The 24,693-nt window shown below is 32.9% G+C and overlaps 1 protein-coding gene across 3 annotated transcripts in view; it reads right to left on the reverse strand.

The window, feature by feature from the left end:
* Nucleotides 1-24,693, reverse strand: part of LOC124364972 (fatty acid CoA ligase Acsl3) — a 78,860-nt gene that overhangs the window by 9,013 nt on the left and 45,154 nt on the right. The window contains exons 1-8 of one of the 3 annotated variants that reach the window (XM_046820828.1): nucleotides 22,253-22,268; nucleotides 19,155-19,158; nucleotides 11,467-11,606; nucleotides 5,175-5,390; nucleotides 4,084-4,261; nucleotides 3,353-3,604; nucleotides 2,007-2,204; nucleotides 101-237 (exon numbers count right to left, since the gene is read on the reverse strand). In XM_046820828.1, the coding sequence (XP_046676784.1) occupies nucleotides 101-237; nucleotides 2,007-2,204; nucleotides 3,353-3,604; nucleotides 4,084-4,261; nucleotides 5,175-5,390; nucleotides 11,467-11,604 (1,119 nt within the window). In that variant the 5' untranslated portion in view covers nucleotides 11,605-11,606; nucleotides 19,155-19,158; nucleotides 22,253-22,268. Of the gene's footprint in view, nucleotides 1-100; nucleotides 238-2,006; nucleotides 2,205-3,352; nucleotides 3,605-4,083; nucleotides 4,262-5,174; nucleotides 5,391-11,466; nucleotides 11,607-18,439; nucleotides 18,599-19,154; nucleotides 19,159-22,252; nucleotides 22,269-24,693 lie in introns of those variants that run through there. The other 2 variants (XM_046820825.1, XM_046820826.1) reach the window with 2 other exon arrangements.

The following is a 24,693-nucleotide window of genomic DNA, read 5'->3' on the forward strand; positions in this document are numbered from 1 at the left end:
ATTCTTGTATGTGTAATTGATGCAAATCTATTTCAGGGATTTTATTAGTAATTTAAGTAGATTGACAAAACCTAAATAAGTAAAAGTACTCAATACTGACCGGTACAGCCGTCATACATGTGGGGTGAAGCACACTGGCGTCTCCCCTCGTGCCTTTCTTGATCTTGCTGGAGGTGTCAATCATGGTGAGAGGTGTGGAATAGCCGATGGAGACTCCACACAACAAGCAAACTGATTCTGTAAAAACAGTCAGGACAGTGTGAAAATACTTAATTTCAAATAATAAAGCAACTTTCCATGTTAATGTACTAGAACTATTAGAAAACAGAACAAATCTTAAATTTTACTAATAAAACAACTTCTTTGATAACCTTCTTTTATAATAAACTAGCTGTTTTCCGCAGCTTCGCACGCTTATCTTTTTGTAAGCTTTGCCCGTGGTTGAGCACTTCAAGCGAATTATGTTTACAACACCGATGTAGATTTGGCCTTGTTGCCACACGATCAGGAAAATCTCTGTCAGTACTGTATGTTTTTATATTTGTATCCTTACATGTACTTTATTATAAAGGGGTCTTCTATTCAAGTTTTAAGTTCAATCAATAATTTATTTTTAAAACAAATATACACCATCTTAGCGCCTTCAAATAGTTTTTGGCTACTTAATATATGTAACTGTGCCGTTATTGCAGTTTATAACTTGCAGGCGCTTTGAAAACTTTTATATTTTGCAGCACTGCCTGGTGGCGAATTACACCAATGGGCATAAACCTTCTCCATCGAAAAATACATATACATACAAATTTTCATAACGATTGGTCAAATAGTTTACGATTCTATAAAGGACAAACACACAAACATTCTTTTATATATATATATATATATATATATATATATATATATATATATATATATATATAAAAGCATTCTTTTATATATATATAAAAGAATGACAGATACGGCCAAATACAAAATAATTGAATCGGAAAAATTAAGCGCTCTGTGGTGTAATGGTAGCACATTCACACCCGGCAAGTGAGAGATCCGGGTTCGACTTCCGGCGGAGCAAGTACTTTTTGCGATTCAATATTTATTGAAATTATATATAGATTAGATTTACCTGAATTACACTTATATTTCCAATGCTATGACTGTTATAAAACACACACTACATTAAATAATAAATTTAAAAGTAATCTTGACACAGTTGGTGATAGTTCACGTTGGTGATAGTTCACGTTGGTGATTGTTCACGTTGGTGATTGTTCACTATCCTAACCTTACACGTGTTGTACAGAAACATCAGTTGATTAATTTATCTTGAAATAATTGATACGTTGAAACTGCGTTCTCTATCAACACTGCAAAACCATTTAGTCTACTAACATAGCACAGTATCGATATAAAAAGTAAACCATTCTTCATTAACGTACAAATAAAAAGTAACTATGTCTAAATATTGAACAAGGGCCATAAACGTAAAACACTGTGATCATTTTGAAGAGTCATATGTATATCGAATTAAAATAACATTTCTGAATGGCTATAGAATTTTCAAATTAACAGTACCTCTGGAAATGTTGGCAAGAAACTTATACTGGCTATATAAAGCAAATGCATTGATTATGTTTGGTTCAATAAGATGTTCGACTATCAAAAGATGGCTTAGTTTATTTTCAAATAGAACATTTTGTAACCAATATTCAAGTTTTCCAGGACACAAAATCAATAAAAAATCTCTCAAATTCTTGAAATATTTTGGTCTCACTGTGTAAAACCATTTCCCACAACAATATAAATGATCCGTATTGAAGAACTATTTGGGCCACAGACACACATGAGTGAATATGAAACGTGAATATAATAATTTATCACATATGAAAACTTAGAATTAAAATTTGTCTAACTAAATAGTCCAGTAGTTTTTCTCAAGAGAACCTCATAGGTGACATATTTGATAACACTTTTAAAACTCCTACTTTGATGAACAAACCATTGCAACGTACCCGTCAGCAATTCAAAGACATGGGCCAGAGGAAGGAAGCCAAGGAATACATCATCGTCGTAAATGGTAACAGCGTCTGAGAATGCTCCCATGGTGGCCATCATGTTGCTGTGGGTGATCTGGACTCCCTTGGGTACTCCGGTGGACCCACTGGTGTACATGATGATGGCAATGTCGTCTTTGGTCGGGGGAACACCCTCTGTAAAACATAGGTGTTAGATATGATTTTACACAGATTTTAAATAATTAAGAATGGATGATTTTGTCTGGCCATATTTGCTTTAACGGTAACAAAACAATACCATTTCGTGTGTTATATTCTTAGTTACAAACAACAGACTGGTATCGAATTTAGAATCGAGATTCAAGACCACAATTTTGGTATCAGTATTAGAATTGGAATTAAATGTTTTTGTTATCAGCCCATCCTTATAAATAATACTGATAAATAAAGAATTTTTTTAATCCTCACTATCAATGCATAAGTTCAGTATATCAACCTACTAACTTGACCAACTCAGTCCCCCCACAAAAACTCGAGCAGCAAACCCAAATAATAAGTTTAAAGGTTAGTTTGAAAACTATCTTATATAAAAAACTTTAATTTTTTATTGCAATTTGAATATTTTGAAATAGATGTTTTAATTTTAAACCTATCAGCTACCAATTATGAGTATTATTTATAATATTGGTGGTGTTATCATATATTGATATATATATATATATATATATATATATATATATATATATATATATATATATATACCACTATAACTAATTTGTTTTCAAACAATGATAAGGTCTTTATCGTACTACTTTAAATTTGCTTTGATAACTAATTTTCTTAAAACCTATGAACTTGACATTATACAATTCAAGAAACATCAATGGATATTTCCATGCATTTCAGTTTTTTGTTGTGTTTCAACTTAAAATTACAATAGTTAGCTTTGAACACATTACAAGTCAAGTGAGATAATATGTCACAGAAGTAAACTTCTAGACATAAATTGTTATTCTGCGGATCTGAGCCTATAAAGAATAACCAAAACAAACTCTTCAGCAATCAAAATGTATGATGTAAAAATTAATTTCTTGGTGTTTGAGAAGATGAATTAAGTAATTTAAACTTTAGATAGTTTAAAAAGATTTACAGTATACCAAACTTTGGATTATATTATTTTAGACTTGATAGTGATAACTAAATAAAAACTTTCAACTTTAATAGATGTTCTACCTTAATAAATCAATATTTTCATTACTTTGGTAGAGTATAGTAGTGATTACTAAACTGCAGCCTTAGTAAATATCATTATATGCTATGTATGTAACCTAGTAAAACCTCACCCATAGAGGAGGCTTGGCCGTTAGAGACCACCTGCTGGAAGGGAATGATGTCGACACCATCCTTGAACCCCTTAGTGTCTGTGGAGTGCAGCTGGTCTTCCATGTAGATAACGGTAGCCACGCGGGGCGTGCGGTGCAGGATATTCTTGATCTTGGGCAGCAGGTCGTGAGTGGTCACCACAATCGTCACCTCTGTTTCGTTGATACCATGTGCGATCGCATCCTCTCCCAGCGTCGCATACAGCGTTACCACTGCAACCAAGAAAAAAATTAAACATCAGCAAATGTCATCCGAGAATTACTAGTAAGACTAATTCAACTTATTAATTTAAATCTTCTACAATCTGTATATCTTTTGGCACAAAACATATGCCCTTAATACATTATTTAATTGGCAAATGATGTGCATCAATATATATAACCCTGTAGGTGGAGTAACCGAATGTTTTACACATAACGTAGCTGTGGTAGGAAGGGTTGATTCAATTGAATTTTGAGTTTAGCTCCAGTTCACGTTCCTTTTATCACAACGTCTGGTATCGGACACTGTCTCAGACTCAACTCCTGGAATCTGGATTCATGTTCGTCTGGACAGATCCAAAGAAATTCAACGACGAAGAAGCTCAAAGTGAAATGATGTAAATGTTTTGTTTCGTAACACTGCAGTATAAGTACTTTTCAGTAATTCATGTAATTATTGTATTATGTGACAAAACAAACAGTATACTAACATGGGAAATTCTGCTTGAAGCAACCATGAGCGGCAATCATCCATTCAGCTCGGGTCTCGGCGAATATGGCGATGTTTTTACGTGGCATATGACCCAACTCCCTCAAACCTCGTCCAAAGTGGGTGGCCAACTGGTTAACTTCCTCATACGTCTGCCACTGGTACTCCCCCATGACGTACTGTGAACAGAAAATCAATTAACTGTAGTAATGCATAACATCAACAGTTTTTTTTTTTAAATAAACTACCTGAATATTTTATTTTTTTATAATCAGCCATTCACAAATCCAGCCCATGTTGTAATTATTATACTTGCGGGTAAGATTTAATACACAAATCTACAGACTACCTGTATAGCAGGTAAGCTGGAGGATTTAGTTTACTGTTTTATACAAAGCTCCAGGGCAATCTAAAATTTTGAAATATCTATTGCTATTTATATTTGGAATTAACTACTAATACAGATAACGGACATACACATTGAATCAATGCCAATCAAAAACTAAGTGGACGAATCGTTATTAAAATAAAGTAATATTTTTGTGATTAATACTATTTCATTTTATTACATTAAAATGTTACTTTTGATATTTCTTTAATCAACTTCTCAAGTAATTTTGTAATAAAGAATAAAGAAAATGTAATTGTACACATAATTTTACAGTTGGAGGCATCTTCCAATATTATCTAACAGATTAATATTTCAGAATTGAATAAGCTCTCATTTCATTGTACACAATAATTCTTTCCGAGAGATCAGTGAAAAAAAGTAAACTTTACACATTATTTACAATACACAAGATACTCTGAAAGTAGTGAAGAGCGGGATCTTGTTCAAGCCGACCTGACACTTCCAATCATCCACTTTATCACTTAGACAACTACAATCTCCTTGAACATGTTTGGGGCTTCAATGATCTTGGCTCCTGCACTTTCTTTGATGGCTTGGATTAGAATACCTTTTGATTTCATATTCTTGTAATCTACTTTCAAATAATTCTGTATCAGCCAACTGCTTTGTTTATAGTTCTACTTGAATGATTTTAATTTATTCTCAGTATAAAATGGTTAGAAAACAACTTAATGTTTTACCTTCTTGAATATTCTGCCGTTGGGTTGGACCTCGTCCTCCTCTGCCAGAATCTGTCGTGTACCCAGACACTTCTTGTCACGGAAGGTCTTGACAACATAGAGCAACATCTTCTCCATGGTGTCAACCTTAGCCCTCAGCACCTGGCTGTGGATCTCTCCGATACTCTCCAGACTACGGTAGGTGATTGATTTGTCATCTCTTGTCACTGCCTTGGCCTAGAACACAGAAACATATTATCAGCAATCGTTACAAGCAGTTTTTGGAGACCATTTCGGATGTTTGACTATGGCTGTCTTTAAGCTGGTTCGATATGTATTTGGAGAAAATTCTCCTCATAAATATTTATGTTACCATACATGCTTATGTGTTAATACACGCATGAAATTTAGTAGAAGTATACAATATTCATTTTGTTTACACTGAATACCACAAGGCAGTCCGAAATGATAACTTTTAAAGAAAAGGAGGATTTGTACGTAGGTACAGTCAATCAACCATGGCAAAACAACTAAAGCTCTTAGGGAATGACAGTCCAATAATAACAAAAGCTAGCAGTTTAACCCCCCCCCCCCACCAAACCAGTGGCTGTGTCTAATTACTGTTAATTAATTTTATCCATTTTTATAGATTGCTTTGATCATGTACAGAATTTACTTCACTATCATTGTAAAAATATGCATGAACCCAACGTTTCAACAATAACAAAAACTAAAGGGATCGACAATGATGTTTTGCTAAGAGTAAAATATGTGTCATATCCAGTGCAGTCAATATTTTAAGCAAGAATAACTGTCAATAGCACATTTCCTCTCATAGTCCAATAGTGGATAACCAATTTGCAGTTTTTCAATAAATATAGGGATTTCTCCTAAAAATTAAATCGATTGTCATTTAACATATTCACTACTAGTGTATGCTGAGTGAGACCATTACTTAATCAAAGCGTCTGCTACAATCAATGTGTTAAGAGGTAATTTTTCTCAAAATTCTATAAACTTGAAACACTTAAAACCAACCTTCAGGCACATAAATAATAGTTGTATCGCCAACAGCCAACAACATAAAGAGACTGAAGGTCACAATTTTCACCTTAATAGTCGTTATTCAATGATTGGCTGAAGTTAATTTAATTTGTATGTATGTGTCTGCAGATTGACTGTGTCAAGCTAAAATAAATATGAGCTGTAACCCTTTCAATTTTCCACTAAAAGTAGTGTAGCTGAAAGTTACAAGAAATTTCTCTAAAAATTTTCACACACAAAAAATGGTTACACAACACAAATTGGCTGACTGTCCGTTCCTTGACTTTCAAGCGTGGATGGAAATGGGTCTGCTTTAAGACAAGGTTTCAGTACTGCCATAATTGATCCTTTCCAATTTATTTTGTTAAATACCTAGATGTTGTCATATTAAATCCATACGAATTCAGTACACTTTGCAAGGACTAAACAAGTCATACAAATTGAAGCTGAATCTCAATGATTAGAAAATGATAAAGAAATCTAATTTAGTAAAATGTTGATAACAGTGAACCATTGATAGGAGGTGACCCCTGAGTCTTCTTATCTCTGAGAGGCATCACCTCTAGACCTCCAATGGCCTGTAGTGTTGATGTTATCACAATTTGTCAATTCAACTTATCTTTGCAAACAAAGTAATTGACCCTTATAATAGTCAGCATGAAATATATGAGATAGTTTTATCACTTCTGCTATAAACAGCTATCATAACCGGAATTTAGTTTTGAGAAGTTGTTTTTTCTTCCATGTGGCAATAAAAAGATATACATGTTGGATGCCAAACCGATCCTGTTTTTTATGTTAATGTATTACAGAAGATGTATTACAGAAGATATCCATGGTATGATTTATGTTATAAATGATTCCAATATTTTTTATATTTAAAAACAATTAATGTCCAAAGGCCAAAAATAATTATTTTTCTGTGCTTACATTTATTATGATGTTTCACTGTCAATTGTTGATTTATAACTTGTTGAATGTAGTACTACTTTAACATTCAGTTTTATTGAAACAATTTCAATCTAGTCAATCTGAAGGGTTTTACAAGAAGATGGAGGTAATAGAGAGTAAAAAGTTCAACTTTTTGCAAGAGCGTAAGATCTTGATTAAACCAATAAGCAGCACATCCTGCCAACAAACCCATCCGACTTTACTAAATTGCTTTTTTTAACACTGAAACAATTACACAAATCAACTATGAAATGAAAAATGTTGAATAACTAGAAGCATCCCACACCACTTACTATAGAATTCATGCTAAAAATGTATATTTTCAGATTGATTAAATACCTTTTTTTTCGTATAACTGTGTTATGTCTCATATTGAGGGTAAAATATGTGTTTGTTGTTTTCAATAACCTAACTTGTTATGCGTGCAAATGTGTGTACTTTGAGCATACTTGTTAGGAAGTATGACAAATGTGTATACTTTTTATGGGCTAAGTACAAAGTATTATAATAATTCATTTCTTAAACTATATGTCAATGCAGCAAAGAAAAAAGACAAAATGAATAAGAGGGAGTATAAAATATAAACAGGATTGAATTAGTAATAAAAATATAAAAAGAACTTTATTTGACTAAACTTACAAATATATATATATATATATATATATATATATATATATATATATATTAGTTTCCTACATATACTCCCACACTTGAAATACATTTTTTCCATAGAAATGAGAACTTTTCTATTCCATCATAGTAAAAACTCTTGGGACATTCTCTTGAGCACGTAATTTGAGCACAAATGTTGTTCTCGAATCGCTGACCTACAACGCTTCTTTAAGAGGTCCAAAAAGATGAAAGTAACAAGGTGACAAGTATGGGCTGTAGAGTGGATGTTCCACTGTTTCCCATCCTAACATCATAAATCTTTGCCTCATGGCGTTAGCCGCATCTGGCCTGGCCTGGTATTATCATGCTGAAGAATGTCACTTCTAACCAATTACTGCTTCCTTTTCCTTAGAAATGATATTTTTGGTCATCCAGTAGTTCACAATAATATTGTTGTACATTATGATTTAAATGAGAGTTATTCGCCGATTGCCTTCAATGAGATTTTTGACTACCTCAATGATGACCTCGATTACACTCCTCCTAGAGTGACGATCATGGCTCTCGTTCTCAACTTTTTCATGCCCTTCAGAAAATTCTTTGTCCCAAGCAAACACACGGGTTCTTAGCAAGGTATTGTACCTGAACTGAGACTATAATTCCCACAACATACTGGTTAGGTTCATTCTTTCCTAGGTCAAAAACTTGATTATAACCCCCTGCTCCATAAAGACAAGTACTTCCTATTTACTCCTAATTTGTTTTGATAGTAAAGAGGTAGGACAGAGTTGCAGTCAGTTCTCTGTTGGACATGTGCATCAACCGATTGTACCTCAACATTTTTTAGATAACCATTTCCATTTATATTTGACACACCCTCATATTAGATTTTATATACAGCTATTAGCAAATTTTAATTGGATTGTAAAGCAATCCTGAGTCTGTTATTACCATACTTAAGACTGGAGTAGTATAATTAATTTTGTATCTTTTAATAAGGAGAACTAGATAAATTTGTTATCCCTTGAGGCTTGTTCTCGGAAGGTTGAATAAAGCGATAACCAATTTGTTATAATAAGCTTGCATAGATATAAATACTTAAATTTGTTGAGTACTACCTCAAGTTAAGATAACTTATCTCGTGCCACAGTAAAATGAGTCAAGGGTAATACATTCTGTTTTTTATTTAAAGTGCACATCATATCTAAGCTGATTGTGCAACAGCTGGTCTTATCTGGCTTGACACAGAGTGTGAAATGATTTCAGCTTTATAATTAGGTAGGCTTGTATTACAGCTATTTCATGAATATATTGATGTTATTTAGTAAAATGTTGCTTTTTCATGACCGAATTTTATCTTTTGAGGACTCTTGGAGCAATTGGAAAAATTTGTGTCGCCTGACGATGAAACCTTTAGTTTCGAAAGGCCTCGTCCAAAAGATAAACTATGTTGGAAAATTATTGTTTTAATAACATTTACTACTATTTTAGTATTTTATCAGTCTAATTGAGCAAATCCTGCTGAATAGAAATCTATCACATGTACCTAACTTACTTTTTTCTAAACATTTTATTCATATTTACGAAAATGTATCACATCTCAAGAAAAGGTGAAGTCCCTTATATAACTGAAACAAATTACCACACCCAACCATGTTTGTACAAGTCAGATAATGATTGAGTGATGGAGTGGGCGATGGCTGGCAGGATGTAGGACATTAGACCCTCAATGATGTAGCACATTACCTTGGCTCACATCACGACAACAGTTTAGTTTAGAGCTCGGCATTTGAGGACTTAGCCTACACATTACGTTGCCTAAGAATCCGTTTCTTAAACAAACAATAAATAATGTTCAAAACTTGTTTAAACGGCCGAATAGAACACTGCAAATTAATTGTTAGTTCTCTGATCAACCTGTGCCCTTACTGCCAACCAGTCACGTATTTATACAATAAAATATTTAAACATAATTCAAGTTAAAACAGTTTTGTTGTTTCTATTGGGGCTGCAATAAAAATTATGATGTCAATCACAGAAAGGATTACATATACTTCAGAATTTCATAGGAACACTGACCACAGCGCAATCCAATGGCCAAATCTAGGAACTACTACTGGCAAGTCAGCAAATTCTTTTGATTGGTCCTAGTAATTAACCTTAATGAGATCTGGGTTTGAACTGACTTTCATGTAAATCATTTTATTGATAACTAGATGTAGAGTTTGCCTTGTTGCCACGATCAAGAAAATCTGTGTATGTTTACAGCTATTGTAAACATATATATACTTTATTATAAAGTGGTCTAACACTCAAAGCTTTAAGCTAAACCAGAAATTTATCTTAAAGACAAATACACATCATAACTTAGAGCCTTCAAATAGTGTTTGGCTATTTCATATACGTAACTGTCTGTCTCGTAATTGCAGTTTATAGTGTGCAGGCGCTTCAAAAACTTTTATCTTTTGCAGTGCCACCTGGTGGCGAGTTACATCAATGGGCATAATATATAAACCTTCTCCGTGAAAAAATACATATAAATAACAATTTTTATAATGATCGGTCAAATATTTTACGATTCTATAAAGGACATAAAGACAAACATTCATTTTTAGATAAATAGATGATGTCTGATAAAATTATTAATGTTGATTAAGTCAAAATCCATTGGCTACAACACAAATCACTTACTATACATAGGTACTTTACTCATCTTTAATTAAACCCGCAGTACACATTTTTAACATACAAGAAGTTGACCTGCGGCAGTTGACTGCAAATTTCAAAATTCTCTAGTATTATTATAAACATTTCTCCTCATATATTTCTGCACAAGACCTTGACATCTGTTAGTGTTTTACTCTCCTGTACACAATTCGGCAATACTCCCTGATACAAACATTTAAATTTATAAATACAATCATTCATCTATAATACATTATGTTAGTTACATTTTCGTGTTGTTCCTTTAACAGAAACATTTCTTCTGAAGTACAAAAAAGTTTATATTTATATGCTTCATGTGGCAATTTCCTCACATGCGACCTTCTGTGTAATCTAAATTCTACAACAAATTGTACGGTACTTATAAAATATTTTTATTGATTCAGTTTCATTTACAGATAATTTAAAGTAGTACTTTCTGAGACATAGTTAATTATTCTAATCAGATGATTTTTTTTAGAAGATTTCCAACTGAAGGAAAATAAAATATATAATTCAAAATAAAAATTACTAAAAAGGTAGTGTGAGCAAAATGCTTCGTGTCCATTTGAAAACAAAATAATATAAAAACACTTTTTAAATACACCCATTTTGTATTTATTAAAAAAAAATATATTCAGAGTTAACAAAAGAATTCCTTCTAATGCTTTCTGAATTAATAAAAGTCAATCCACAAAAATCTTCTCTTAGCTTTCTGACTGATGCAAGATCATTGTTAATGTTACACTCAATCCATATGTAACCAACCATTTATAAGCTAATACAATACGGTTGTAGAATTGAGGCCTGTACTGAGTGATATACATGAAATGAAAACAAATACTGACCAATGTTGTGAATAAATCATTAATTTTTCAAATGATTTGAACTGGGATGACAATTGGACAGTAAAAATATAGATTTTAAATTGTATTACAGATTCATTTAAGACATGATAAAAATGTTCATATAAGTAATAACGAGTGAGAATGAATGAACAAACCTTGGGCCGTCTGGAGAGACGCTTCTTCTCCCAGGGCCGCTGCAGCAGTAGATACAGCGGATAGGTGACAATATCACAGACAAAGGCCAGGGCCTTGATCGCTTGGATCGCACCCTCCAGCCACATATTGTCCATCATCTCTGTAACAGATCAGACAATAAACATTAGAGATTGTGGGCTGTTTTATGATTGATGAGGTGTTCATACAATTATTAATACTTTCACCACAAAGAGATTGGCCAAGGTACGTTTGGCTAGTTATAGGTAATGCAGATATGTGGTTTTCGACCAATTTCTTATTGTTGATAATCACTCTAGTGTCCGGTCATTGGCCACTCTGTTACTAAAACTATCAGAGTTACCTATCTAAAAATATGGACTAGGTAGTTATAGGTAATGCAGATATGTGGTTTTCGACCCATTTTTTATTGTTGATAATCACTCTAGTGTCCGGTCATTGGCCACTCTGTTACTAAAACAACAGAGTTACCTATCTAAAATAATGGACTAGGTAAATACTTTAAGTGCACATACATTTAAAACTATTAAACAAAATTAATAAAATATTTTGAAAACATTTAACGTTTAGTTAACAACCAAACATGCTTACTAGGTTATGCCCCAGGAAGAAATCCATACTTTAATAGATGTGTAAATAAAAATTACCCTCCGTATATCATGTATCTAGTAAATATGCATTATTTAGTAATATTAATAATTGATATAAATTTAAATAGCACACAAATAATCAACAAAATATATTAAATACAAGTAAACAAGAAAATGATATTCTCAAATTTTGTAGATATTCTCTATTTGTTAGAGTGTTCTAGGTTATAATTTTGGAAGAACAAAATTTAGTACACAATCCTTCATATTCATCAATCATTGTAGGAATATCAGGTACTGATCATAAGTATCTTGTTATTCAATTAAATTAAAAGTACAGGTATATTTTAGAAATATAGAAAACATTTCTTTTTTTAACATTTTATCTTACTGAAATTGAAAATAATATGCAAAACAACACTGCCACAAATCATATTTTTTATTTATAATTTTTAAAGCTTATCTGAAAACATCTTAAAAACATATACAACATACAGTACTATAAATAACATTTCTTTAGATTAATTTTTTCGTAACTTAACACTACACAGTTATTAAAAAGTCCATCAATCGTTATGACTTAAATTTACATTGATTATAATACAATCACTGCAACATATAATTTATTTAAAAAAATGATTATGTAATGTATATTACATAATTATATTCCTTTGGATTAATCTTTTTTACAAATAACTCAAAGTTTTTATTAAAAAGTGGACCAACAACTACTAGAATTTTCACAGAATTTAATGATAACAGTTTAAACTTCCAAAAGGTTGTGTTTCCAAGCCAATTTTGCCAACATCTGGTTGAGAACGTGGTTTCCTTGTTTGAGGTAGGTCTGTAGCAAGATTGTAACAAATCACCGCCACTATAAGGACAGCTTGTAGCTGTATGAGGCCAAGGATGCCCTGGCGCATTCTACCAACCTGCCAGTAATCGCCCGTTAATGATTAACATTAATTAGGAACTGCCAGTAATCGTCCGTTAATGATTAACATTAATTATCAACCCGGGGTTAACAACCGTGACACCGCACCTCCACCAAACAATATGGAGCCAATTAGATTTCTTTACATACAATTGCCACACAGTTAAACAATCCGATCTATTGCATACAGCCAAGTGTTGACACACACCACATCATTTTGGCTTCAGCCAATGAATTCTTCATCTCAACTCCTTCCTTTCATCATTGATCCTCGATCCCTAAATTCTAAATGTTCTATCAGGTTTCAGTGCTTGTAAAAATAATAATTTAATAAGAAAAGTCTAAATGCTTGGATTGAACTAAAATCCCCCAAAAAATTACTTACTTAAATTGGTCCTGTAAATAAACAACTTAAATAACAATAAAATAAAATTACATTTTTTTATATAAGAAAAGTAAAAATTGTCTATATAGTTTAAACAATATTCTTGACAGACTGAAATATATTTGGGATAACATAATTTATAATTGAAAAGAATTTCTTTTGAAAGAACTTTTAATTATTTCCAACTGTAACTGTAATTTCTATGATGTAAAAATACAATCATAATTTATTTGGCAGTCTAGTAAATAACTGAAGATGGCTCTTTCGTCAATAAACCACACTTACTTAAAAATAAAAACCAGATAATTAGATATTTTAAACAGAATAACCTTTTAACAAGACACAGAGTAATATTAGTGAAGATGATCCAGAATAGATACAGTATAGTATATAATAATGTATGAGGTAACCATTCAGAAGTATTTTGAATTTACTACACTTGTATATTTCATTTGCTTTGGTTCAATTTTATACTAGAACAGTAAAACCCACGTAGAGCCTTTATTGGAAAGACTGAGATACTCAAAGAATTGCTTAAAACCAACTGGATTTACTGGTGTTAATTATTATATAATATTTTTCCAATAATATAAATTTTATGTAGAATGATACATTTTTTTAAAACTCTGATCTACATATTCTTTGGATGCAGATTCTTTAAAGAGTTTACTAACCTGGAAGACTACCCTAATAAACCACCCTACGTGTTAGATGAACATAAAATGGGCTTAGATAATTCTAAGCTCAAGGGACCAACAAATAAAATGAATTATCCAAGATTTCAAATGGAGTAGACTTTATTGTTGTTGAGCTTAAGACTGAATATTCCAAAAATTATTTTAATAAAGCAAAAGTTTACATTTAAGTCTTGTCAGGTCATTTACTAGAATCATGTTTTACCTTACATATTTCTGATGAGATCTTTACAGAATTAACAAATAAATATTATTGTTGACTTAATTTGGCTGGTTATATAATACACTTTACTATCCTTAACAGGGTTTTTATGTATTTAAAACATTTTTTTATATTTAGGTCCCAAAATTACAAAGGGTCTTTAATGAATTCTAACTAATTGATTATCAAAAAACCACAACTCATGAAAATAAACATATCTTCAACTGTCTCAGTAGGAGGCTAGTAGCAACAAGTCATCAATGATTTCATTTATCAACTCCTATTAATTGTGACATAGAGATAAGACATCACTATCAATCACACAGCACTGTTTCTATATCAATCACATGACACTGTTTATAAACACCACAGTGTACACAAGTTGATAGAGACATTCAGATGAAGGTCATATTGTTTATGGAACGATGACAACTACGCTAGATACGCAATTTGATTGGTTTCAATTGGAGCATTTAAAAACAACTTTCTGACACCAATCCTCAATTTTAACTGCCACATCCAAGCTGGGTATACTAGCCAGGCCATGATGCCATCACTGGACCTACCATCCAGGATGTGATGCCGCCTACGGTTGTTAACATTTACAAAAACTATAAAATGCTTACAACTAATATTCATTAATTGAAGGTCTCTTCATCTGTAACAACTGAATAAAGTGATACTAATTTAATACAATTACCCCAGCAGAGATCACTTCTGGCTGGTTCATACCTTCCAGTTGAACCTACCACTGGGCACAGCAAAAACCGATGTGTCACTTAAATCTGGGCAACCTTATGGATGTCCAGAAGCGGCACATCACTAAGCACAAATGTCGAGATTCTGGGGTGCAAGGGTAATTCAATAGGTCTTTTCCTAAGTATCAGAGGTTCTTGCTAGCTTCAACAAGGGTATGCCACCCCCGTCTGCTTTGACTGGAGAGGCTGGTTCAGAGCTGGCCTCCTCTTCTTCCGGTGGGAGGGGGGAGGACATGACTTTGAGTGCCCTAATTCTTCCTCAAAGATCTCGATAGGAGGTGGTCCCTACCCCCTAACCTTACCCATCCTGAATATCCTGTCACTGCAGCTAAGGTTGCATGAAGCAGAGCTAAGGTTCTTATAGGACTACAGTAAGTGCAATTCATAAGCTTCTTATTGTAAGAAAAAAAAAATTCTAAGTCGATCCATCCATGTTTTGTTCATGTCTTCTAATGCCTTTGACAAACCTCCTCATCACATGCCAGCAGTGCATGTGCATGTATTGTAACTAATTTTAATCATAACTCTGTTTATCATGATACTACATTGATCCAAGTAGTCTTGGTGTTTTACATTGCAATACAACTTATTATTATAATGTAAAAACAAATAAAAGCATTTGATAGAGGGTCTTGCAACATACTTCTAACTTTACAGCTCATTTTGTACATTTATCATATTATAACCAGACATATAAGCCTACACATCTCAAATTTATGAGTGTTCAAATATGTTACTTTTTTTAATAAGACTTTATGGGTATCAACTTAAAAACTTTAAATTTGTAAAATCATTACATATCATTGTTATAAAAGAACCAGAAACCCTTAGATAATAAAAGCTCCCAGACATTTTCAAGAAAAATTGCTTATTTTAACTATTGATCCATTTGGTCATGTATATTTGCTTTTGGTAAATATCATCAGTATTGAATTAGACGATAATTTATTTTAAGAGCTACTCCCGACCATCTATCTTGTGTTTTAAAACCAGAGTTTTCATATTATTTTAAAACAATTTTTACATTTTAGTCAAATGTTTGTACTTTTAGTATTTCACTTTATATTTTATATGTAAAAGTAACTGTGAAAAGAATTAATAATACAAAATTTTACCAATATATTTTTCCTCTATTTACATTATTCAAATGCCTCAAATGAAAGGGTCAGTTAAATCTACTGATTTAATTTGATGTTTTTTCTAATTATCATTTCACATTCAAGTGTATATAATTTTACTTTCAAGAGTACTAATAAGATTTTTTAATCAAATTGGACAACTTTTGAACAAAGGAATTGGGAGATCTGATCAAAAAATAGCCTAAAACAAGCTAGACAAGAATAAAGCTCATACATTAAATTTAATAAATCATGATTGAGTATGAATAATACAAATAGAGTTAATCTGAACTATGCAAATTACACACCACCCCAAAACTTAAACTTGTTAAACTGAATAAATAATAACTGGATATATTTTGTTTGTCCCCCCCCTCCTATATTTAATCCTATTTTTACATATAATGTTCATAAATTTCTTCTTAATATTACTAAAATTTACATGAAAAGCCTTTAAAACACCTTCAAAATAACTAGTAAACAAGTTATTATAGCTCCCTAAAAAATACAAAACTATATGCTATAAAGAATACTATTAAGACAACAATTTTAAAACGTTAACCAAGTGCATTGAAACACAGTAGTACAGTTATAAACACAGAGCCGGCCTGCTATGTCATTTTAGATTAAACTATTTTACTAAAATACTGAAAGTTTAAGCAATAATACGCAAATTTACCTGACATTGAGAAAGTGCACGAGGAACCTAGGCACCACAGAGAACAACAATCCAAGAACGCTCACCTTCCAGTGAACTACGAGAAGAAGTGCTGTACGATCTTTTGGCGGGCCTCCACACTCACTATTGTAAACCTGCCTCGGGCAGAACTATACGAAAACCTGTTTTTGCAGCAGTTCTCCCGCCTGACCTACTTTTCAAAACTACGATACCAGGAAGGATTCGAAAGGACACGTGAGGCAGTTTTTGCCGCCGTCAACTGTTGTCCTGCGACCCGATCAAAGCTTGAGGCCGGCCCAAGGTCACGGCCAAGGGCAGGAAGCCTGTAATTATCCCACGAGTTGTTTCCTCAACACGACGCGCCGCCGTCGCGTCTCAGCCTCGAGGGTCGGACCACCTCAATAATTATTGAGAGGAATACTAGAACCGTGGCCACTCGACCTGGAATTGAGAGATGCTGCCTGCTAGCAGAAGGATAAATACTAAAATCTGTAGTTACTGCAATGTGAAGAACAGCAATGATTAAGTGTTCGATCTATATACTCTCTGGTCTCCTTCGCTTACTATCAATCTTTGTGTAAGTTAAGCAATTCAAAACTTTTCTATTTCATCCTTAACATTCTACTGCCCGTGTGGACATGAAACCCAATGCTGTACAATAAACGTCCTGAAGCTATTTTTATCACGACTCTCTAAATTATTATGCTATATTAGACCTAAATGTAAATAATTGCAACTACTCAAAACACAAAAGATAACCTTACCAATGCATTATGAGGACTTTCCTTAACTCCACCCAAGATTTGGAAACTAATGTTTCTCGAATTACTTTTAATATAACTTTAATCAGATGTGAACTATTTTTTAAATTTCTTTTGTCATTGACAAAACAAAAAGTCTAACAGTATCAGGCTATATTTGAAGACGATTAAGTGAGAGTATATTAACAAAGTTCTTGATATTATTTAAATCTTGATTTTAAGAAAATACTTCCGCTGTCTTGGATGTACAGTAGTAAAACCTGTTTATGTTACTATGTATAGTAAAGTTTAGTAAATTCGAAATTTTAAAGTTATTTTATACCTATAACGGAGGTTACCAAATATGTATACTAGTCGGAATGCGTTTGAACTGATACAAAAAATGTATAATGCCTATCAGGCTAGAATATGTTTACAGCAAACGTATGATATTTGTAGGTTTTTATTAACAATACCGTTGGATCTTAAAAACACACAATTCATATTCAAAGAAGCGAGGATGTTTGATGAATCTAATAAAACCACTATTTTCATGTTTGTACCTGCTCAAAAACCGACAGTCATGAAAGCACAAGACGACGACATTAAACGATAAGTCTAATAATAAGCAGATAAAATATTAAAAGTAAACTGAACAAAATGTTCAACATCTAAAACCCCAACCTAATCGGTAATACTTAAAAATAACTTCCATTTAGAAAAGTTGCAAATAATTGAAGAAAATAATAATTCAAGTAGTTGTGAGACATTAATGTTTAAAAATAGCTATTTTTTATTAGCTAAAATAGCAACCAATTCAATGACAGCTGCGGATCAAAGACAAGAAACTTACTTGAGTGTACGTTCGAGGAAAGGCTCGTTCCAGTACTAACTACTGTAGTGGTCTAGTGAAGAATAGAGTACACCAGTCGATGTGGTCTACTTGGAGGACTGAGGCGCCTCCCCCTTCCCCCTAACCATTATCACACGATATCAGTGCTACCAACCGAGCCGACCCCACACCGGAAGTACAGCCGGTGGCCGGTGCATCGCTCCAAAGTGCAGAGCCGCCAACGCTCGGGCTCTACGTCTGAGTCAGACCGGGTCAACCGTTTACTGAATTGTGTCATATCATTTCTTTTGAAAATTGAATCACAATTAGGGATAAGCATTAATTCTATTTTATTGCCATATTTTAGATTTTAAATATCAAGTTATTAAAAAAAAAACTATTTTCGAAACAAAATATGAGGTTTATAAAATTCAACAAACCGATCAAACGGAATATCGAAGCAGCCAACGGAACGCAATTAAATGTAGCGGAATTTACACTTTACATCGCTATGAATATGGCATTGCAGGTATAAAAATCCAAGTGTTTCTTTTTATTAAATTACAAATCCAACAAGGTAACTTGCTGAAAGATGCCGCATCATTAAATTTTACAATATTCAATTTGTTTATTCTGATTTTTTAATATACAATACATATCTTTAATTTTCTTTGGTCCAAGTTTCAAATCTCTTATTATGTTTGTATCGAGTTATTTCACAGACGGACTGACAGACAATGGTACGGTTTTAACAAAATCACTACCGTATGTTCCAATAATGGAAAGCCCATGTGCTCCAGTAAAGAGGAAATAAATCCCTTATTTTGGCAATGCAGGGAAAATTCACTCATACAAAATTAAGCATCAAGTTTGTTATGTTATTTTCTGTAATCGGGTAATAAATTCGTAACATTACCTCAAAAAATGTACGTACATAATTCATTCATATTTAATCACTTTATTGTTGCATTAATTTTAAATTATTTGTACAGTGAACGTTGTACATCACTCAATGTTAATTCGAAGGGTTGCATATTGTTAAAGGGATTCCGACACTTAACATTAATATATAATTTTAAATTATCATAAAGACAATTCGATCGATTAAGAGTGCGTTTTACCGTTAAAACACTACAAGAAAAAAATCCCCTCGCCTACAAACCATTCCGCTGAAAGTTGTCGACGCCAGCGTTCTTCTATTCAAATATGTTGAGCAGTAAGAAACTCGATACTGTTTAATGGGCTTGTTACAACCCTATCATGTTTGCATCTACTTGACTACAAGACTATAAACCTTACAGACTCGTCTACTGAACTATTTAATGTGTTTTACACCTAGGTAATTCAGCACAAATATGGTTGAACCTTTACACTGAGCTTCTTTTGTAATACCACTTGGCTTTACACGTATTCATATAGAAAATTTAGTGTACAATAAATATTTATCTACACCAATGACGCGTCGATTACTTAAATATGTATTTGCAGAAAAAAGGCAATTTCTTCAGGTACCATTTTTGGCTTGAGAGATCGTAAATGGTAACAACATGTCATAGATTTTGGTCAAAGAACCGTGAAGTGGCATTGTACAGGTACTAAACAAGAACAACAAAGGCTGCAGGTGCTGTACCCTCACACTAGTGAGCTGTCCACCAGTCCAAAGACTCCTGTAGACCTATTACTACTAGTGTCTCATTTTCAAATCATTTCTGCCCCCCTCCATTTTACCACAGCTCATACCACACTTTTGTAGTGATTCTGGCGGAATCTTGCTTACCAGACGAACAACAAGGCAACACAACATGATTAGTCTTCTTATTTTTGAAGAAGCCTATTTAATGTACATAGATTTAGTAAAGGTGATTTCGGGAATGCATTTGCACAACGTACGAGTATTTAAATTGTCATTTCTTAATTGATCCAACAGATCTTCCTAATAATATATGACTAGTACAAGAACATGTTACATAACGTGTTAATTTTTGAAAACCAATTCCATTGACTAATTTCATTTCAAAATATATAATTCCATACAACATTGATATTACCAACACCAAACTTAGCGTTGAAAATTCTACACTTTACTCAAGTACTTGTACTTTTCAGAACTTAAGTTTAGACAGTACATTGCACAGTTGTGATGCAGTAGATCCGACGATCAGGAGCACACGTTCTCGGATAAATCACGACCAGTGCACGATAAGTCACGAAGACACGTGACAGGACAAAGTCCTACCACCGTAATGTCACGTCACTGTTCATATTAAAATCGTGACATTATAGCAAAGTGCAGTAGGGCTCAAAGTGCAAGTCATTACCACACTGAAGAACTGTGATTCATCTGAACGGAAAATATGAAAATGTGACAACTGAATCATCACAGTCCGTGGTTATAACAGTAGTCGATACATGTTTATAAAGTACTAAGGTTGTTTTTTAATCGTAGTAGAAACAATACGTACTTGAATGTGTATAAGACGAAATTACGTAATGCAAGAGATGTGTATGTGCCTAGACCAGCTAATACCTATTTTACTAAAACTTATAGCTTCCTAGCTCCAAGAATTTTTAACCAATTACCCATTTTAATTCGTAATGCCAACCCTTTAACCTTCTTCAATTCTAGATTGAGGTCTTGGCTTTTAAGCATAGAAAATATTGATGAATTATTACTTGTAAATAGCTAGAAAGGTAACATATCTTTTTATTTTTCTATTTTGCTAGTAAATAGTAAATTGGTTCGGTTATGATGTGTGTGTATTTTACCATGTGTTTTTTTCCATGTATTTAAGTTGCAATAGAATTAATTAATAGATTAGTTATATGTACAGCAATGCCATATTTCAATAAGTTCCCAATTTTGGATTTTTTTCAGGTTTTTGTGTATGTCATAACGAAATTGTATGTGGAAATTCAAGGACTTTTTGTATTCCTCTTGTGTGTTTATGTTTAAGTTTCAAGAAAATCTTTTAAGTAATCATTTTTAAATTCTGTTGAGATTCTTTTCTTTTATGCTTTTTGTTGGCTTATTGCATAATTAAATTGTATTATTATATAAAACTTATAGGCTCCTAATTTTTCCACTAGTAACAACTTTGTGAAATTTGTATATTAGTTAATGTATTGTACATATAGTAGTTAAAGTTTGGATCTATATATTTTATGTTAAATAGAAGATTTAGCCATCACTCTAGGAAAAATTGTGTGTTAATTTCCTCCACACAGGCTTTGCCTTGGAGGTTAGTTATTTTCTCTATTAGAATGTATATTTATATTTGTATTTCTATTGTACATTAGTAGATATTATGGTAATATTGGATGTAAACATGGTTTCTGTACAATTCTGTAATGTATTTTGAGAAAATAAATCATTATTAAATCATTATTTACTAGTTTAAGTTTGTATTTAAAAACTTGGCATTACGAAATTTTACTTAGACATCAGCTGAATTGGAATGGGACTCTAGACATTTTCAGGCTCTGTTTGTAGTTTGCTTTCCAGGCAGAATGTCGAGTTACCCTTCACAACGTTCCAATAAACTGTAACAGGAGCAAAATGTAGACACCATCAGTATGAAGCTCAAAGCCATATTTAAACAATACTGTATATTCGTTCAACCAAGTTATACAGTAAATGCCTACTGGACTGGATGCTCAAATTTATGAACCATCTAATTTATATTTTGACTTTATGACAGACAAAATAACAGAACCTATCAATCCAAGCAAAATAATTATCAACAATAGTACGAAGTAGGCTACATAATGTAGATACTGAAACGCAACTATTTATTTTAGTATAGTCAACTGGGGTTGCTAACTTTTTTTAAGTCTATTCAAAATATTCGTTTAATATTTCCCCTTTGTGAGTATAGTATAAATCGGGTTTATAATATTCATAAACGGGAACAATCACTTAGCTCTTAGCGTGTGTTAAAATCAGGTATTAAGGTATAAACGGGAACAATCACTTAGCTCTTAGCGTGTGTTAAAATCAGGTATTAAGGTATAAACGGGAACAATCACTTAACTCTTAGCGTGTGTCGAAAAAAAAGGTTTAAATTTATAAATATTAACGATCACGTAGCTCTTAACTTGTGTCGAAAACAGGTTTAAATCTATAAACAGGAACTATCACTTAGTTCTTAGAGCGTGTTGAAATCTTAGTTTAAATTCTTACGGGATTTACAAACGATCTTTAAGTTGTTGGGTAAAGGAAGGGGGCTACTTAATAGTTTTGTGATACGTTAACTGCTAAAAATATTATTTTCTACCTACAGTCTTCTTTGCAATACACATTTACACAAAGTCAAGTTTGTTTTTTTTACACGTTTGGGTAGGGGGTGGAGGGAGGGGTTGATATACTTATGTTGAAAATTATAATAGGAGTCAGACACCCCGACGCCGCGCACTAATGTACAAAATTCTAAATAATTTACTTCTCATGGACATTTACATGTATCAAAAATAGTCAGTACTGGTATGCATAAAGCACCTAACTATATACTAAATGTAAAGTAAAAAAGTTTATATAAGTAGTTTAATTAAATCTAACTGGCTAACTAAAAACTAAGTAACAGATTAAAATTTCAGTACTGTGGATATGTTTTACTGGTATGGGTGGGTGGGGCAAAACATTCAGAGATTGAATAAAAACAGTTTTTTTACAAGGAAGTCTTTAAGTTTATTTTTAAAGAATGAACGAGAAGATCTGATTTTTAAATAATCTGGAAATCTATTATACCTATTATACTTCTGGATGATGGTCGGACAGAGAGCCCAGTTTTTGACTTGACGATTTGGCCGCTGAGACCGGTTATCACGGATCTGATCCCATTCAGTAACGCTGTCGCGATTTCAATACTGAAGTTAGTAATCGTATTGCAAAATTCTGGCATATTTAATCTCTTGCGTTCTTAGTTTTCTGACTTATTGAAAAATATTAGAAAAACAATTGACATAGACTGCATACTACGTTAAATTTGAGAAAACTTGGTATTAAAAAACATTTGGAAAAAGTGTCTTTTACTACCACACACAACAGTAATAGAAACGAATATAATAAAAATACATTAATCAATTACATGTAAAGACTGTTTCTCTCTTCATAGAAAGTCTCTACTTAAATCTATTTAAAAATTCATTCAGAGTAAATTAATAACTTATGCGACCGTTGACTTGTTTCTCACTGTCAACTTATTTCTACAGAAACAAAGTTATTTAGATATCGAAACCATAATCGGAGGGTTTGCCCGTCAAATCTCGACTCAAATAAACCTGTCTCGTCAAGGTCACGCCAAATAAGTAACACCAAGTTGCGTCGTACACTCGAACGGTGAGATAGTGGGCTGTCATGTGCACGTGGTAGGATGTGGCACCACCACGTATAGTAACAACCGGGAGGTGACTCACGATCATACGATTACCCCCACTGTGACGTCACATCACGCCACGACTAACCACGTCACTGCCAGTGGGTTATTCACTCATCGCTCTATCACTACCCACTATATAACACCGCGATATACACTTGTATTTTTATATTACAATTACTCTAAAACACTTAATCTTTGCACTAATATTGTTTCTAAGTTGTACGCCTCAAAAGAAACGCTAATGTTCTCATCGTATTACTCTGAATTAAAATTTAAATTATTTCAAAGCGGCATGGGGAAGCATAATTAATGTGCATGCCCCAATCCCAGCTTATGGCAGTCTCGGATATACCACCCCCAGAGACTAGGGTTCGAATCCCAGTTTGAGAACGGCTAACAAATAACAATCTGATCATAAACTGAAGTAATGTTATAAATGGTTCGTAAAACAAAAATTGCCCAATGGAGTTTAGTTACTGAGTCAGAACGAGTAAGTAATATCAAAATAATTTAGCAACTGCACTAACCCCCATGTTATTGCAAGTTTAACTGGTAATTTAACATTATACCTTGAAGTGACAAAAAGTGGTTTAAATGGTAATTTAATAACTCTACAACTTCATGTGACTACAAAGACTCAATTGGAAATTTGCAAATTTTACACCTTTATTTGGCTTCAGGGATTTCATCGGCAATTTGTAAACTTTACACCTTCATGTGGCTTCAGGGATTTCATCGGTAATTTGCAAACTTTACACCTTCATTTGGCTTCAGGGATTTCACTGGCAATTTACAAACTTTACACCTTCATTTGACTTCAGAGATTTCAGTGGAAATTTGAAAACTTTACACCTTCATGTGACTTCAGGGATTTCACTGGCAATTTGCAAACTTTACACC

Source organism: Homalodisca vitripennis, chromosome 6 (genome assembly GCF_021130785.1).
Source record: "Homalodisca vitripennis isolate AUS2020 chromosome 6, UT_GWSS_2.1, whole genome shotgun sequence".
Lineage (NCBI taxonomy): Eukaryota > Metazoa > Arthropoda > Insecta > Hemiptera > Cicadellidae > Homalodisca > Homalodisca vitripennis.